The sequence below is a fragment of the Bos grunniens genome, chromosome 13, assembly GCF_055505025.1.
Source record: "Bos grunniens cultivar Pamir isolate PY7600 chromosome 13, Bosgru_T2T1.0, whole genome shotgun sequence".
Lineage (NCBI taxonomy): Eukaryota > Metazoa > Chordata > Mammalia > Artiodactyla > Bovidae > Bos > Bos grunniens.
The window spans coordinates 41,680,122-41,696,750 of record NC_141177.1 but is presented as its reverse complement, the minus strand read 5'-3'; the positions used below and the strand labels follow the sequence as shown (position 1 = coordinate 41,696,750).

Genomic DNA, 16,629 nt, shown 5'->3' with positions numbered 1-16,629 from the left:
GACACCCACCCCACCATTGTTCTCGGGTCCAAGATGCCCCGGTGACAGTTCTCGCCTCTGAGTCTTGAGCACTCGCTTTGGTTTTCTTGTGTTCTTGAAAAAATATCCCTCTTTGGAGGAAGACATCCTAAAGCAATGAGTCTTTTTTTAAAAAAAAAAAAAAAGAAAGACACTTATATGATATTTATTTGGCCACACTGGGCGGCATTTAAAATCTTAGTTCCCCAACCAGTGATGGGACCCATGCTCCCTGCAGAGGAAGCAAGGAGTCTTCCTTGGACTGCCAAGGAATGCCAAGCAATGAGCCTTTGAAAGTTAGTTTGACAGCTCCTTGGAAGCAGACCCTTTGGAAAAATAGAAGGCTGGGTAGTGAGGACAATAGATAAGGTGTCACTCTCCCCTCCCCACCCCAGCACGATTCTTTGGCAACTGCTTTGCCCCAATTCATGGAGTTCTTTCTTCATATGTACCTATTATTGAATCTGGTTTTTCGCTAGGCTTCCAACTACTGAGTGTAACTCCTGCTCTGGTCATCTCGGGAAGGTACCTGGGACCACCCAACCCTCACCACCATCCCCCTCGCTCCCACACACCCCAAAAGCCATCTCCTTCATCCAGAACAGGGTGTTGAAATCTTGCATTTCTATGACACCAATTACTCAGATTAAAACTAAGAAATTCAGCAGGATCCAAATATGTAAAAATATTTGGATATTTGACTAAGTCCAATTTTCTTCCAACTTCTGCTTTCTGAAAACTTTCAAACACTGCATATAAAATTCAGCCAGTTTCACCATCCCAGGAAGAGGGACCCAAGATATGCATGTATTAAAAAGACAGTGTTTGTAATCTCCAAGAGAAACGAGGATGATTTCATACTGCATGAGACCTTGGTTTCTGAGCCACAGGGTGACTTTTGTGTTTGAGTATCTCTGAGCCCAGATAATGCCAAATCATTTGTTGAGGGATACAGGGCCAAGATTCTGGAGATGCCCCAAGAAGGACTGCTTCTTTAACTCGGCCCAACAAATACTCCTATAATGTATTTTAAAACACATAGGCATAAGTCCTGTGTATGAAGTTGTCATGGTTACAGAAGAAAAATAAATATTTGTGCACGCAGATATAACACGAAATCCTTCTACAGTGAAAACAACCTCCTCTGGAAAGACCTTCGAAAGTCAGCGATGAGCCAGAAGTGGATGGAGCTAGTAATGGAGTAGGGGGCAGCCTTTAAACGCACCTCTTGGCATCTGCATTTTTCATAAGCCTTGCTTAATAGCATAAAATTAAGGGGCTGTGGGAATGAGGTGAACCAACACAAAAACCAAGAGCACCGTTATTTATTCTCTACAAGTGACATCATAAGCAGGAGTTTTGCCCGTGTTCTAGTTTATCTCCAATAAATAAATAACTATGTACAAATGTGCTGAGTTTACAAAACAATAGAGGAAAACCTTTGCATTACAAAAGATACATTTACATGATACATTTTTTTCCATACACTAAGCATTTCATTCCTAGCTTACTTGAACCAAAGACCCTGTGTAGCAATGTCTAAAGGTGTGTACCTAGGCTCTTCTACCAGAAAGCAAAGCTATAAAAGGAAAATTCCTCAGTTAATTCCTCAGTTTCTTGAATATAGGGCCTGACTTGGCCTGCTACTTATTACTCATATTTAATCTGTTCCAGAACGTTGGCAGCTGTCTGGAACAGCTCTCCTCAAATATACGGAGCAGACAGCCCCCTGCTGAACTTGTTAAAATGTAGATTCTTGTGCAGTAGGTGGGATGGCGCCTGAGGGCATTTCTAACCAGCTTGCCGGGGCAGCTCCCACCTCCTGGACTGCATTCCAAATGGCTGGGCTCAGAAAACTCTTCCTCCAACGTGGGAGAAATCCTGGAGGGCCTGATCAAGAAGAGGCCCTAACCGGCCATGCTGCAGCTTCCATCCCCAAGCTCCCAAATTCAAAAAACCAGTAGAGCTGGTTTTATTTGGGCCCACAAATGACAAGGACCATGAGAGTCCAAATGGCCACTGGCGTGAATTCTGCAGCTGAAACTTTCTTACACTGTCTCCTGGGATGGGCTTCCATCTCCTCTCAATTCAGAGCAACCATTTTCAATATTTTCACAAATAACTAATAATAATCATAGGAAAAGACACTGCATAAGAAGCTTAATGATGACTACTTTCCAAATCAAAACAGCAACAACAACAGTAAAACCCAGGTTCATTGTTTGAAAATAAAAATGAAAATCTTGGGTTGAATTCCTAGGTCAGTCCAGCAACATGAGTCTAATAAATGCCCTTTATATTTTAACCTTTCTTAAAATGCTATTGCTCTGGAAGCCTGAAATCTCAGGATAAAATAGCAACTCTGGTGAAAGAACAGATTCTCAACCGTTCTTATTTCTAGTGTTTTTCTTTCTGTTTCACAAAGCAGTTCTGCCCAAGCAGACAGCTAAGAGCAGAAAAATAGGGTCCAAATAGAGACAGGGTGGCTCAGGTAGGTCAGCCGAGTTCCTGGAAGGGGAAAGTTGGGAGAAATGAAAAGGATGAAATGGGGCTTAGCTTCATAAACACAAGAGGGCTGGAAAAACTTCACCAAGATAGTGTAAGGATCCCATAACAAATGGGAGCACACACATAAATAGAGCAGGAGGGAGAGGGGAGGGGAGGAAGGCTGGTGTTGGACACACACAGGGTAGGGGAAAAAGCAGAAGAACAAAAAATAAATATTGGGGTCATTATCCTTGACTCAGTGTCACTCATCAGTCCGCTGGAATGATGTCTGCCCCCAGGCTGCCAACCAAGAACACACACCCCCCCACCCCAGCCCCTTGGTGAGGGCACAGGACACTTTGCAACCTGTCACAATGAAGCTGTCATCCCTGCTCGCTTGTCTGATGACATCATGGAAGTGGCTGGGGCCAAACTTCCAACGCCCCCTTTCCTCTCCTCCATAGCCAAGCGCAGAAGCAGTGAAAGAAGAGGGGCGAGGGGTCTTCTATTCTGACGCCAGCTAAGGTGCTTGGGGCGGGGGATGGGGAGAGAAGGGCTGCGGGGCCAGGAGGAGGGAAGGAAGTCTGGATACCAGGCTTCTCAGAGTTTCTGAGGTGTCCGCTCAGTCTTCACCTGCTGCAGCATCAGCTCCTTGGCGGGGACCCCGCACTTGTACTCCAGCTCCCCCCGCGAGGCGCCCTGCTTCTTGCGCAGGTGGCAAAGGAGGGCCAGAAGCGCCACCACCAGAGACAGGCTTGCAATGGAGATGCCCACGAGCACGCCCGAGTGCAGGGGACCAGCAGGTGCCGGCGAGGGGCGTGCGGTGGCGCCCGGAGTCGGGCTGACCGGGGGCTCCCCAGAGCCGCCATAGTCCTCCGGGGTGCCCCGCTCCTCATTCACCTGGGTGGGGTCACAGTCGGTGCCAATCTGGCCAGAGAGGGCCGAGTCAGGCCCGCAGATGCACTCGTAAGTGCCGGGGAGGTTGTGGCACTGGCCAGGGCAGATGTTGGTGTCACACTCGTTGATGTCCGTGCACGTGGAGCCCTCGTCTATGATATAGCCTTCGGGGCACCGGCAGATGGTCGGGTAGTGAGGATCGCAGTCAGCCGGGCACGAAGTCTGGTTGCAGAACATCCGGCACTTGTGCGGGGCACCGGGGACTGGCGCGAAGCCCTCGGCGCAGATGCACTTGTGTTCGGACCGGCCCACCGGCTGGCACTGGTACTCGCAGTTATTGTCAAAGCATGGGTCCACGGGGTCCACGCACTCGCCGTCCACCAACTCATAGCCAGTGTCGCAGTGGCACTGGAAGCCGCCCTCCGTGTTGACGCAGCGTTGCGGGCACGGACTGGGCAACTGCGCGCAGTCGTCCACGTCCTCACATCGGTGCTGGTCGGCGGCCAGCTGGTAGCCTGCCTCGCAGATGCACGTGTAGTTGCCGAGCCCGTGGAGGTGGCAGAAGTGCTCGCAGAGTTGGTGGCACGGGTGCTCGGCCGGCAGCCCGCAGGAGCGTCCGTCCGCCTGCAGGGCGGCGTCCGCCGGGCACAAGCAGTTCGAAGCCCCAGCACTCCCCTTGCACTCGTGCTGGCAGCCGCCGCGCTCGACGCCGCAGGCCCAGGCGCCCGGGGCTTCCCTGCTCCAGCGCCCCTCGGTCTCCCCTGGCGGCGCCACGCACTCCAGCTCCACCCCGAGGGGCGCCACCGCGGCCGTACTGCCCAGCGGGAGCGCCTGAAAGTCCGCGCCGCGGGCTCCGAAAGGGGTGCCATAGGTGATCGAGAGGCCCGCGGCCGCCGTGGCGCCAGGGTCGACAGCCAGCGGCCTGCAGGAGGCGGCGAAGTGGAACTCGCAGAGGAAGCCGTCGGCCTCCGCGTCGCACGGCCGCTCCTCCCAGGCGGGCTCTCCCGGTGCCAGCGCCCCGGCCGCCGCCGAGACGGCGACGCACAGCGGACCGCAGAGGCGCGCCCCGTCGTCGTGAGGCCGCGCCCACCTGCTGAAGCTGGTGCGGTTGTCGCCCGTCACCCACTGGAAGCCGCGCAAGGGCCCGGAGTGCTCTGGGTCGTCGCAGCCTGGCGGGCGCTGCAGACCGATCCAGAGGCGCGGGCCGTCGCCGCTCAGGAGCAGGGAGATGACATCTTCCGCCACCGAGGAGCGCACAGTCATCAGGTGGCCCTGCAGGCGCTCGCAGACTCGGCTGGCGGCGAGGAAAGTCGCAGGGCCCCGGAAGACGGCGAAGCAGTCAAGATCGACGCACTGGCCGCCGAGGGGCTGCGGTTCAGGGGGTGCCGGGAGCCCCAGGCCGGCGGGGGCCAGCACGCCGAGGAGCAGGACGCGCAGCATAGTGTCCGCACGCCGCGCACAGAGTCCCGGCTGTGGCAGAGAGACGCGGGGAGCCCCCGGCGACAGCTGCTCGCGTCTGTCTCCGACCCGGCGCGTCCGGCTGTGGCGAGGCAGTCTCTGACAGGCCACCAGGCTCGGGCTCGAGTTTATAAGTGAGCGGTCCCCCTCCCTGGACGTTCGGGAAAAGGAAGGAAGTGCCTGGTGGGAAGGGCTGATGCTGCGTTCTCGGATTACTGGGTCCTCCTGGCGCCCTGCGCCCGCCCTCGCGCCCGGGATCACCTCGCCCGAGGATGAGTAAATTCAGCCCTGCCTGCGAGGTCCTCGGGCGGGGCCGGCCGCGCAGGCTCCCGGGGGGCCCCGCACCTCTGTCAAGGGGGACCCGCCCCGCCAACCGGCCCCAGGCGCGCCGCCCTATGAGGGGCTTAACACGCTACCCTCCTGAATCTCCTTGTCCTCTTTTCCTTCATCAGTGTGTTGTTACCAACTAATTCAAGGAAAGCCTGGATTGCGGAGCTCTTGGAAGACGAGACTGGGCGAGAAGGGCTTAGAATGGGGGGCGGAGGAGGGCGGTTCCGTAATGCCTAGGACCTACAGGACTTCGGGAGAAGGTGCCCGCCACCCAGAGGGTTTGGAGAGGGGCTGCCTAGAGCTTGGCCTTGCGTACACACACACACACACACACACACACAAACGCGCTCTCAAGGGGAGCTAGCCGACCGGATCCGCCAGGGCGCCTAGTTCAGGAGACCGAGGTGCTTGGAGACAGAGGGCGTGGCTGGGGCCACCTTCTGCCAAGGAGGAGGACTGGCCTAACACTCGGACCCTGGGGGACCCACGAGTCCCTAAGCGCAAGCTACCACGGCTAGACCTCATCTCGTTGCGTAAGGAAGTCGCGGAGACACTGTCAGGGCCCCAAATCTCGTCACCTTTAGGAAGTGGCGGCAGACGAATTCCTGCGGACCCCTGTAGGGGAGCGAGTTAGCTTGAGTGGTCTGAGTTTGTTCATCATCTCAGAGAGGCAGTGCAATTCACACCCCCAAAGGGACGCACGGGGTGCCCTCGCGGGGAGGGTCTGTCTGTTGGGGTCTTTTCCCCAACAGATCAGTTGGATACAGGGGCGCACAGAGATGCCACTTGATCCGCAAAGGACACGGACGAGGGTCGATTAAGCGCGCGTGCGGGGTGGGGAGCGCTGGGAGGAGGAGACTGGAATCTGTCACTTTCGCGACCTTATCCGCTTACTCACTTGTCAGGAATGCAGAGGGGTCAGTCCACAGCCCAATCGAGAGTGGCAAATTTGTTTTTTGTTGTGTGTGTGTGTTTTTTTTAACACCCTGTGCCATCCTCCGCTGCGGTCACTCACAGCGATGCGCCAGGTGGCGGCGCTGTTGAACTCTAAACGAAGCCAAAGAAACTTGGCGATCCCCGAAGCTGGGCTGAAAGGATTCCTTATGCAGAGTCCTTTCTCCGGGCAGGACTCGCGGATCCCCTTCTGATCCTGGGGTCGGGCCCCGCCACGTCCAGCAGAGCCCAGAACTTGCTAAAGAGCAGGACAGCGTGGTGTCGTCACGTGCGGAAGACAGACACCCGCTGGCGGATGGACCGTACTGTCTGCAGTGACCAAGGGGGCGGGGCGGGGCCACCCCCGAAAGTGCAAGGGGGTGGGGGGAGGCACGCTTGACTATCCCGCTACCCCCGCGCCCCACGCAAAGTGACACGGACATTGGATTGGGCCAGCGGAGAAGGCAATGGCACCCCACTCCAGTACTCTTGCCTGGAAAATCCCATGGATGGAGGAGCCTGGTGGGCCGCAGTCCATGGGGTCGCTAAGAGTCGGACAAGACTCAGCGACTTCACTTTCACTTTTCACTTTCCTGCATTGGAGAAGGCAATGGCAACCCACTCCAGTGTTCTTGCTTGGAGAATCCCAGGGACGGGGGAGCCTGGTGGGCTGCCGTCTGTGGGGTCGCACAGAATCGGACACGACTGAAGCGACTTAGCAGCAGCAGAGCAGGATTGGGCCAGACTGCACCTAGAGGAGGAAGGAAAGACACCCCCCTTCCCCGCCCCCAGCCCAAGATCGGAGAGTCTCGCAGCCTGGGGTGGATCCGGGCAGGCACTGGCCGGACATCCCACTGGCTTCGGGACCAAGTCAGGGGCCACGACTCCGTGCGCGGCCACCCTGGAGAGGTTGTCTCGGTGCAGCCGATCGGGGCCGGGCGGGGCGGGGCTCCAGACACAGGCTGGAACTCGCCACTTTAGAGACCTCAAAGGTGGATGCCTGAGACAGGAAGGGAGGCAGGGCTAGCCACACCCTTTGTGCCTCTTTTACAAAGGATTTCAGGACTGTGTTGGAGGAAGCCTCAAACAAAGGGTGGGGCCCTCTGAGCCCGCGCCAACCTTTAAAGGAGTTGAGGGACATTCTAGCGTCAGGTCTGGCCCCCACCAAGGTGGGTCACTTCTTGGATGGGTTCTCCCATAAATATCCAAAGAGCTTTATCAAGTGTGAGAGGCAACTTTTTTTCTTAAGAGACATTAAAACAAACAAACAAACTTTCTAATTCCAACATGAACACCTATTCTTAGATGTATTAACCCCTAGGTCCCCTGATGCTTGGAACCCATTCCAGTATTCTTGTCTGGGAAATCTCATGGACAGAGGAGCCTGGTGGGCTATGGCTGACAGAGTCGGACATGACTGAGTGACTAAACCACCAACCCCACCCACTGGTGCAGATCCTGCTTGGCACTGTTTCTCTCCGAAGCACGTGGGCAGCTGTCCCTGCTCTGACTTAGAATTTAAGCCTCTGAGGTGGGGAGATGGGTGGAAATACACAATTCCAGGTGCTCAGGGCTTCCAGGCGGTGAGATGCAGGGCTGGCTCCCAATTGTTGGTGATAAAATCTCCCCACCCATGGAAACGACTGTCATTAGCACTTGAGGATGTGGGGGAAGGAGGGATGTATAGCTTATGCAATACAATAACCATAATCCCCTATGGTTCAGATCAGATCAGATCAGATCAGTCGCTCAGTCGCTCAGACTCTTTGTGACCCCATGAATCCCAGCACGCCAGGCCTCCCTGTCCATCACCAACTCCCAGAGTTCACTGAGACTCATGTCCATCGAGTCAGTGATGCCATCCAGCCATCTCACCCTCTGTCATCCCCTTCTCCTCCTGCCCCCAATCCCTCCCAGCATCAGAGTCTTTTCCAATGAGTTAACTCTTCGCATGAGGTGGCAAAAGTACTGGAGTTTCAGCTTTAGCGTCATTCCTTCCAAAGAAATCTCAGGGCTGATCTCCCTCAGAATGGACTGGTTGGATCTCCTTGCAGTCCAAGGGACTCTCAAGAGTCTTCTTCAATACCACAGTTCAAAAACATCAATTCTTTGGCACTCAGCCTTCTTCACAGTCCAACTCTCACATCCATACATGACCACAGGAAAAGCCATAGCCTTGACTAGATGAACCTTTGTTGGCAAAGAAATGTCTCTGCTTGTGAATATGCTATCTAGGTTGGTCATAACTTTCCTTCCAAGGAGTAAGCGTCTTTTAATTTCATGGCTGCAGTCACCATCTGTAGTGATTTTGGAGCCCAGAAAAATAAAGTCTGACACTGTTTCCACTGTTTCCCCATCTATTTGCCATGAAGTGGTGGGACCGGATGCCATGATCTTCGTTTTCTGAATGTTGAGCTTTAAGCCAACTTTTTCACTCTCCACTTTCACTTTCATCAAGAGGCTTTTTAGTTTCTCTTCACTTTCTGCCATAAGGATGGTGTCATCTGCATATCTGAGGTTATTGATATTTCTCCCGGAAATCTTGATTCCAGCTTGTGCTTCTACCAGCCCAGCATTTCTCATGATGTACTCTGCATATAAGTTAAATAAGCAGGGTGATAATATACAGCCTTGACGAACTCCTTTTCCTATTTGGAACCAGTCTGTTGTTCCATGTCCAGTTCTAACTGTTGCTTCCTGACCTGCATACAAATTTCTCAAGAGGCAGATCAGGTGGTCTGGTATTCCCATCTCTTTCAGAATTTTCCACAGTTTATTGTGATCCACACAGTCAAAGGCTTTGGCATATTCAATAAAGCAGAAATAGATGTTTTTCTGGAACTCTCTTGCTTTTTCCATGATCCACTGGATGTTGGCAATTTGATCTCTGGTTCCTCTGCCTTTTCTAAAGCCAGCTTGAACATCTGGAAATTCATGGTTCATGTATTGCTGAAGCCTGGCTTGGATAATTTTGAACATTACTTTACTAGCATGTGAGATGAGTGCAATTGTGCGGTAGTTTGAACATTCTTTGGCATTGCCTTTCTTTGGGATTGAAATGAAAACTGACCTTTTCCAGTCCTGTGGGCACTGCTGAGTTTTCCAAATTTGCTGGCATATTGAGTGCAGCATTTTCACAGCATCATCTTTCAGGATTTGGAATAGCTCAACTGGAATTCCTATGGTTATTTAAACTAAAACTTATTAAAGTTAGAAATTTAGTTTCTCAGTCTCCCTAGTTACAGCAAGTACCCCACTATAGGGGCTGCTGCTACTGCTACAGCTACTGCTAAGTCGCTTCAGTCGTGTCCGACTCTGTGTGACCCCATAGACAGCAGCCCACCAGGCTCCCCCGTCCCTGGGATTCTCCAGGCAAGAACACTGGAGTGGGTTGCCATTTCCTTCTCCAATGCATGAAAGTGAAAAGTGAAAATGAAGTCTCTCAGTCGTGTCTGACTCTTAGTGACCCCATGGACTGCAGCCTACCAGGCTCCTCCGTCCATGGGATTTTCCAGGCAAGAGTACTGGAGTGGGGGCTAGTTACTATAAATTAGATGTTACTGAGAAAACACTTGATCATCACAGGAACTGCTTTTGGGCCCTGCTGGCCCACACAAGGACTTCCCTGGTGGCTCAGATGGTAAAGCATGGTCCACACAAATTATCTCAAGGAAGATATTGGTGGGGGCACGTGAGTATCCCTTCTAAGATTCCAAGTACACTGTCTTACAATCGTTGTTTTCAAGATAATGGTTGTAAAAACTGTCATCAGAGTCTAGAAGGGAAATGTTAAGAAGAGTGTAGAAACTGTTTTTATTTTTGTTTAGTTGCTAAGTCCTTTCTGACTCTTTGCAACCTCACAGACTGTAGCACACCAAGCTCCTCTATTCTCCACTATCTCTCAGAGTTTGCTCAGATTCATATCCACTGAGTCGGTGACACTATCTAACTGTCTCATCCTCTACCACACCCTTCTCCTTTTGCCTTCAGTCTTTCCCAGCATCAGGGTCTTCTCCAATGAGTCAGCTATTCACATCAGGTAACCAAAGTTTTGAAGCTTCAGCTTCACCAACAGTCTTTCCAATGAATATTCAGGGTTGATTTCCTTTAAGATTGACTGATTTGATCTCCTTGGTACTTAACTAATGAATACATTGGGCTTCCCTGGTGACTCAGTAGTAAAAAATCCACTTGCCAATGCTGGAGATGCATGTTCAATCCCTGGGTCAGGAAAATTCCCTAGAGAAGGAAATGGCAACCCACTCCAATATTCTTGCCTGGAAAATCCTATGGATGGAGGAGCCAGGCAGGCTACAGTCCATGGAGTCGCAAAAAGAGTCAGACACAACTTAGCGACTGAACAACAGTAAGATAGTACATCAATATTATGTTTAACCTGGATGTTAATTATAATAATTTAAGTATTAAGAAGAAAGACATTTAAAAGGTAAGAACATCATGTGTATAAGCCATAACAATATTAAAATGAAGACACAAAAATAAAGTCTCTGTGATGATGCATCAACATATGATTCTAGAAGTGGAAATTAAATGCCTGGTGAGCAAATGTTATTCCATAAACAACAGCCTGGCACCTAGCAAGGTGCAGATTTTACTACATTTTTGCTGTCAGCCAGACTTTCTTCAAGAAGCAAGATGAAAATTGACAGTCCTTTGTCGGCCTATTTTTATAAAAGAAAATGTGTTGCATCTACCCAAACCCAATATTTGATAACATATTTGATGGTGAAAGACCGAAAGCTCTACCCCTAAGGTCAGAAACCAGACAAAGGTGCCTGTTCCTGCCATAGGGTGCTGGAGGTTCTAGCTAGATTCTGTCCAGGGCATTTCTGCATGGAAATAAAATAAAAGGCATCCAGATTTAAAAGGAAGACATAAAATTATCTCTTTATTGATCATATTGCCTTGCTTATATGCAGAAAATCCTAAGAAAACTATCCAAAAACAATAAGATCTAATAAACAATTTCAGCCTTACAGGAAGTAAAATCAATACCTAAAAACCATTTGCATTTCTATATAGTAAGAATGTGCAAATTTAAAATGAAATTAGAAAACAATTTCATTTACAACAGTATTAAAAATAATTACTTAGGAATAAATTTAACAGAAGAAGTGCAAAGTACATACTCTGACAACTACAAACAATGTTTAAAGACATTTTAAAAGACCTAAATAAAGGAAAAGACATGTTATGTTTATGGATTGGAAGATATAATATGGTTAAGCTGACAAAACTCCCAAAATTAATGTACAGAGTCAATACAATCTCTATTAAAATATCTGCTGATTTTTCTGCAAAAATTGTCATACTGATCCTAAAATTCACAAGGAAATTCAAGGGGCTCTGAAAAAACAAAGTAATCTTGGAGAAGAGAAACAAGACAGGAGGACTCACACTTCTTTATTTCAAATTTTACTGCAAAGCTACAGTAATCAAAACAGTGTGGTTCTGGAATCAGAAAAGACCTAATCAGTGTCTTTGGCACAGAATTGAGTCCAAAAATAAACCTTTTGAATATATACACTTGGCCAATAAGCACATGAAAAGATGCTCAATAAGAAAAATTTTTATATTTAATCAATTTAGTCAATTTTTACAAGGATGGCAAGACAGTTAAATGGAGGAAAGAATAGTCTTTTTTACTGTAGCCATCCTAGTGGGAGTGAACTGGTATCTTACTGTGGTTTGATTTACATTTCCCACCAATGACATTGACCATCTATCTTTATGTGCTTATTGGCCATTTGTATGTCTTCTTTAGACGAATATCTATTCAGATTCTTTTTTAATTTTTATTTTTTAATTGAAGGACAATTGCTTTATAGAATTTTGTTGTTTTCTGTCAAACCTCAACCTCGATCAACCATAAGTGTACATATATCCCCTCCCTTTGGAACTTCCCTCCCATCTCCCTCCCCATCCCACCCTTCTAGGCTTATACAGAGCTCCTGTTTGAGTTTCCTGAGCCATATAGCAAATTCCTGTTGGCTGTCTATTTTACATATGGTCACAACCCCATGGACTGCAGCCTACCAGGCTCCTCCATCCATGGGATTTTCCAGGCAAGAGCACTGGAGTGGGGTGCCATTGCCTTCTCCAATGTAAGTTTCCATGTTACTCTCTCCATACATCTCACCCTCTCCTCCCCTCTCCCCATGTCCATAAGTCTATTCTCTATGTCTATTTCTCCATTGCTGCCCTATAAATAGATTCTTCTGTACCATTTTTCTAGATTCCAAATATATTTGTTAGAATACAGTATTTATCTTTTCCTTTCCAACTTACCTAGCTCTGTATAATAGGTTCTAGGTTCATCCACTTCATTAGAACTGACTCAAATATGTTTCTTTCATGGCTGAGTACATCATGTATATGTACCACAACTTTCTTATCCATTCATCCAGATAAGGGGGATAAGGATAACTTCCTTATCCCCCTTATCCAGTCCTTGGGGGTCTGAGAACAGACCTGCAGGATGCTTTGGTAGCCCCCCGGGTGATGGAGTGAGACCATCTGGAAGTTGGGCAGAAGGGGGCCCTGAGGAGTGAAGGAGTCACAGAGAGCAGCTGTTAGGGGGGAGCTCTGCTCAGGGTCAAGGGCTGCCAACACTGAATCCTTTCTTCAGAAATCCCACTCTGAGTCACAGGTCCAGGGGGTGCCCAGCGTTCGGTCAAGCTCTGTGGGAAGGGGGATGGGAGCAGCTCCCCGCTGGGAACTCCTGACCTCAATCACCTGCACCCAGAGCTAGCCCACCCACAGAAGGAGAGGGAAGCATTCACCCACACCCAAACCCTGGGAATGCTCTTCAGGCTGGGAATAATTCTGAAGCCAGATTTAAGAGAAGTGCTGGCAAAGGCTTCTCTTTAGAGTTTATTCTCCTTTGGAAGGGACTTTGGGGACATTCAGCAAGACCCAGCCTTCCGGGGTCCCTTACAACACCCTTCCCAGGAAAGAGGACCTACCTACCTCATGTTCCAACAGGTGACGAGGACAGAAGCTTCCTCCTTGGAGCTGGATGCCACTTTTAAGCTTCTGGTGGCCAGCTGGCCACTGAAGAACTTGGAGTCAACAGATGCATGGGAAAATCCTGGCAGCATCATCCATGGTGCACAATTAAAACTCCAGCTGGTCCTACCACAGCCGGAATAAATACACACAGCTGGTAACAAGAAAATCCAGAACTTGAAATACGCCACAGAGACACTTTATGGCTGTTTTCTTGCAGTACTTACTCTTCTGCTGTCTTCCCGTGGTCTTGAGGATGGACAAGATTTTTGTATTTTATCTAAAAGTCTTGTTTCATGGTGAATTAAGCAGTCTCTGAATCTGGGGGAAATCATGATTGGAAAAAATATCTATTTGGCTTCCTGTTTCCCAGAAAGTCTTTGCCGCTGTTTCCATTTCTGGCCCAGCATCTTTCCAAAGAGTTGAAAATGTCATTTAAATGAGTCAGTCCCCAGAGCTCAGTGGAAGTGACAAAAATGTGGACTGAACGTTCGTGCATTGCCAGCTCTGGTCGAGTGAGTGGCAGCTGGGGTTGGAAACAGGCAGAGGGAAAGGAAGGAATCTACTAGCCAAGTGGCTGCCTTGCTCCCCAACATGAGGTCCCAGACCAGCATCCTTGTCTGGGGACTGCTTCCAATGTGCCATCTCTGATGGGCTTACCCTGTGCTTCCCGAATCAGGATCTGCCTTTGACAAGACCCCCTCCTGGGAGCGTGGGGGGCACACACTTCCCCCGCCAATAAGTTGTTCTGGGGAAGGACCTAGCCAGGCAGCAGAATGGCCTCACTGAGACCTTGCAGTAAACCAGCCCCTTCCCTGCTTGCCTCCCACAGAGGTTCACTGACCCTCTCTAGTTTGTGGAAAGGAGCCCTGAGACCAGCAGCATCACCATTACATCTTATCTCTGTAAACACCGTTCATCACCTCAGACTTGTCAGAAAGGCAAATTCCTGAGCCCTCACAGACCTCTTGAGTCAGAAACTCCAGGGCTTGGGCCCAGACACCTGGGTCTGTTTGGTTCCTTCACTGTAATTGGATTATTCGTGCAGCTGACTACCTGCCCAGTTGGCGCAAACGTGAATAAATTAAAGTGTAGCTTCCTGGGTTGCCATCTCTCTGGTCTAATTTAGTTAAATTTAAAAGCTGATTTCTATTTTTAGTCAAATATCATCATTAAATAGTACCTTCTATATGTTCACGAGGTCACATCCCTCAAACCAGAGGTCAACAAAAGGGACGGGTAGTCAATATTTTATCACAATGGTGGGCACATAAGATGAACTTGAATAAGTCCAACTGCTTTTAGCTCTGTTTCTATGGTAGATAAGCTCCCTGAAACTCAACCTCTCTTCTCAAAATGAGGATAAGAGCTACATCTTAGGGTTAGATGACAAAATCTGGATCCTAGGATGAATCTCTGAGTCTGCTTCATGGACACTCAGGATGGGCAGGGGAATCAGACAGATCCGTGGGGCAAGTATTGAGTATTTGTTCCATAAAACAGCTGTTGCTATGTATGCTGCTGTCAGCAATGACACTTCTATTTATACCAATATCCAAGTCTCACTGGCCAGAAGATTTTATGAAGGTCCATGGCCCTCAAAACTTCAAGCTCATGAGGACATATGATCACCTCCAAGAACCTACACACCAAGGTCATACACAACTAATGGACTCCTCTTTAATATTAATCTAAAATTAACAGTGTCAACAATAAATAGAGAAACTGAGGCATGGGAAAAAATAAAATTACTTCGTCAAATCTCATTCATTTAGATGAGATAGAGGAGCATGTGTTTGTCTTGCTGGGTAAGGAAGGAAAGTGGGTCAGCAAATGTGAAAAGTCTGAATGAGAGAATGTTTAGGGCAACAAGGCAGACACTCTTGGTTGGCTGACTCCCTCCCATCCACAACCCTTCACAACCTTGCTCTCTAATGACCCTCCCAGTGATCAGCCTACAGATAGTCATGTTGTTCAATTTTAGCCAACACAATATTTTTCAAAACTGCTTGGAGGGCTATCTGAAGGATCTTTCAAAAAAGACAAATATAGGATCTGTTTCTGGTAAAAAAAAATAATAATAATTCTGGAAAAAAAAATGAAAACAGCTATTTGAAGGCACTGGGTAGTGACCAGCCTCAGATAGAAACTGGAGGGATTTATCCCTTTAAAGAAGGAAACCACTTTGGGTGAGATTCATATTTATTCATACTTTATCCCAAGCATACTCTCAATTTACGAGGTGTGGGGCAACTAAGACCCCTTAAGAGAATGAAAAGACAAGCCATGGACTTGGAGAAAATCTTTGTAAGAAAAAATTGATAAAGGACTGATACCTAAAATACACAGCTGCTGCTGCTGCTGCTGCTAAGTTGCTTCAGCTGTATCCGACTCTGTGTGACCCCATAGACGGCAGCCCACCAGGCTCCCCCGTCCCTGGGATTCTCTAGGCAAGAACACTGGAGTGGGTTGCCATTTCCCTCTCCAATGCATGAAAGTGAAAAGTGAAAGTGAAATCACTCAGTCGTGCCCGACTCTTAGTGACCCCTTGGACTGCAGCCTACCAGGCTCCTCCATCCATGGGATTTTCCAGGCAAGAGTACTGGAGTGGGGTGCCATTAAAATTCACCTGTAAGAAGACAACCCAATTTTATTTATTTTTTTCTTTTTATTTTAATTGCAGGCTAATTACTTTACAATATTGTAGTGGATTTGCCATACATTGACATGAATCAGTCATGGGTGTACATGTGTTCCCCATCCTGAACCCCTCTCCCACCTCCTTCCACATCCCATCCCTCAGGGTCATCCCAGTCCACCAGCCATGAGCTCCCTATCTCATGCATTGAACCTGGACTGGCGATTTATTTCACATATGATAATATACATGTTTCAATGCTATTCTCTCAAATCACCCCACCCTTGCCTTCTCCCACAGAGTCCAAAATACTGTTCTATACATCTGTGTCTCTTTTGCTGTCTCACATATAGGGTCATCATTACCATCTTTCTAAATTCCATATATATGCATTAGTATACTGTATTGGTGTTTTTCTTTCTGACTTACTTCACTTTGTATAATAGGCTCCAGTTTCATCCACCACATTAGAATGGATTCAAATGTGTTCTTTTTAATGGCTGACTAATACTCCATTGTGTATATGTACCACAGCTTTCTTATCCTTTCTTCTGCTGATGGACATCTAGGTTGCTTCCATATCCTGGCTATTATAAACAGTGCTGCCATGAACATTGGGGTACACGTGTCTCTTTCAATTCTGGTTTCTTCCGTATGCATGCCCAGCAGTACAACTCAAACTTAAAATGGGCAAAAGACCTTAACAGACACCTCACCAAAGAAGATACACAGATGGCAAATAAGCATTTGAAAACATGCTCTACTTCATGTCATCAGGGAAATCCAAATTAAACCAATAGTAAGATACTGCTCAACATTCAGAAAATGAAGATCATGGC

The 16,629-nt window shown here is 48.6% G+C and overlaps 1 protein-coding gene across 1 annotated transcript; it reads right to left on the bottom strand.

Annotated features, from left to right (window-relative positions):
- Positions 1–1,327: 1,327 nt before the first annotated feature.
- Positions 1,328–4,964, bottom strand: THBD (thrombomodulin). The gene has a single exon (XM_086333677.1). The coding sequence runs from the start codon at positions 4,840–4,842 to the stop codon at positions 3,106–3,108; it is 1,737 nt and encodes a 578-aa protein (XP_086189803.1). The 5' UTR covers positions 4,843–4,964; the 3' UTR covers positions 1,328–3,105.
- Between the last annotated feature and the right edge of the window lie 11,665 nt (positions 4,965–16,629).

What these genes read in the sequence shown, in the direction of transcription:
- THBD (XM_086333677.1), bottom strand. Translation starts at nt 4,842, where the DNA reads ATGCTGCGCGTCCTGCTCCTCGGCGTGCTGGCCCCCGCCGGCCTGGGG.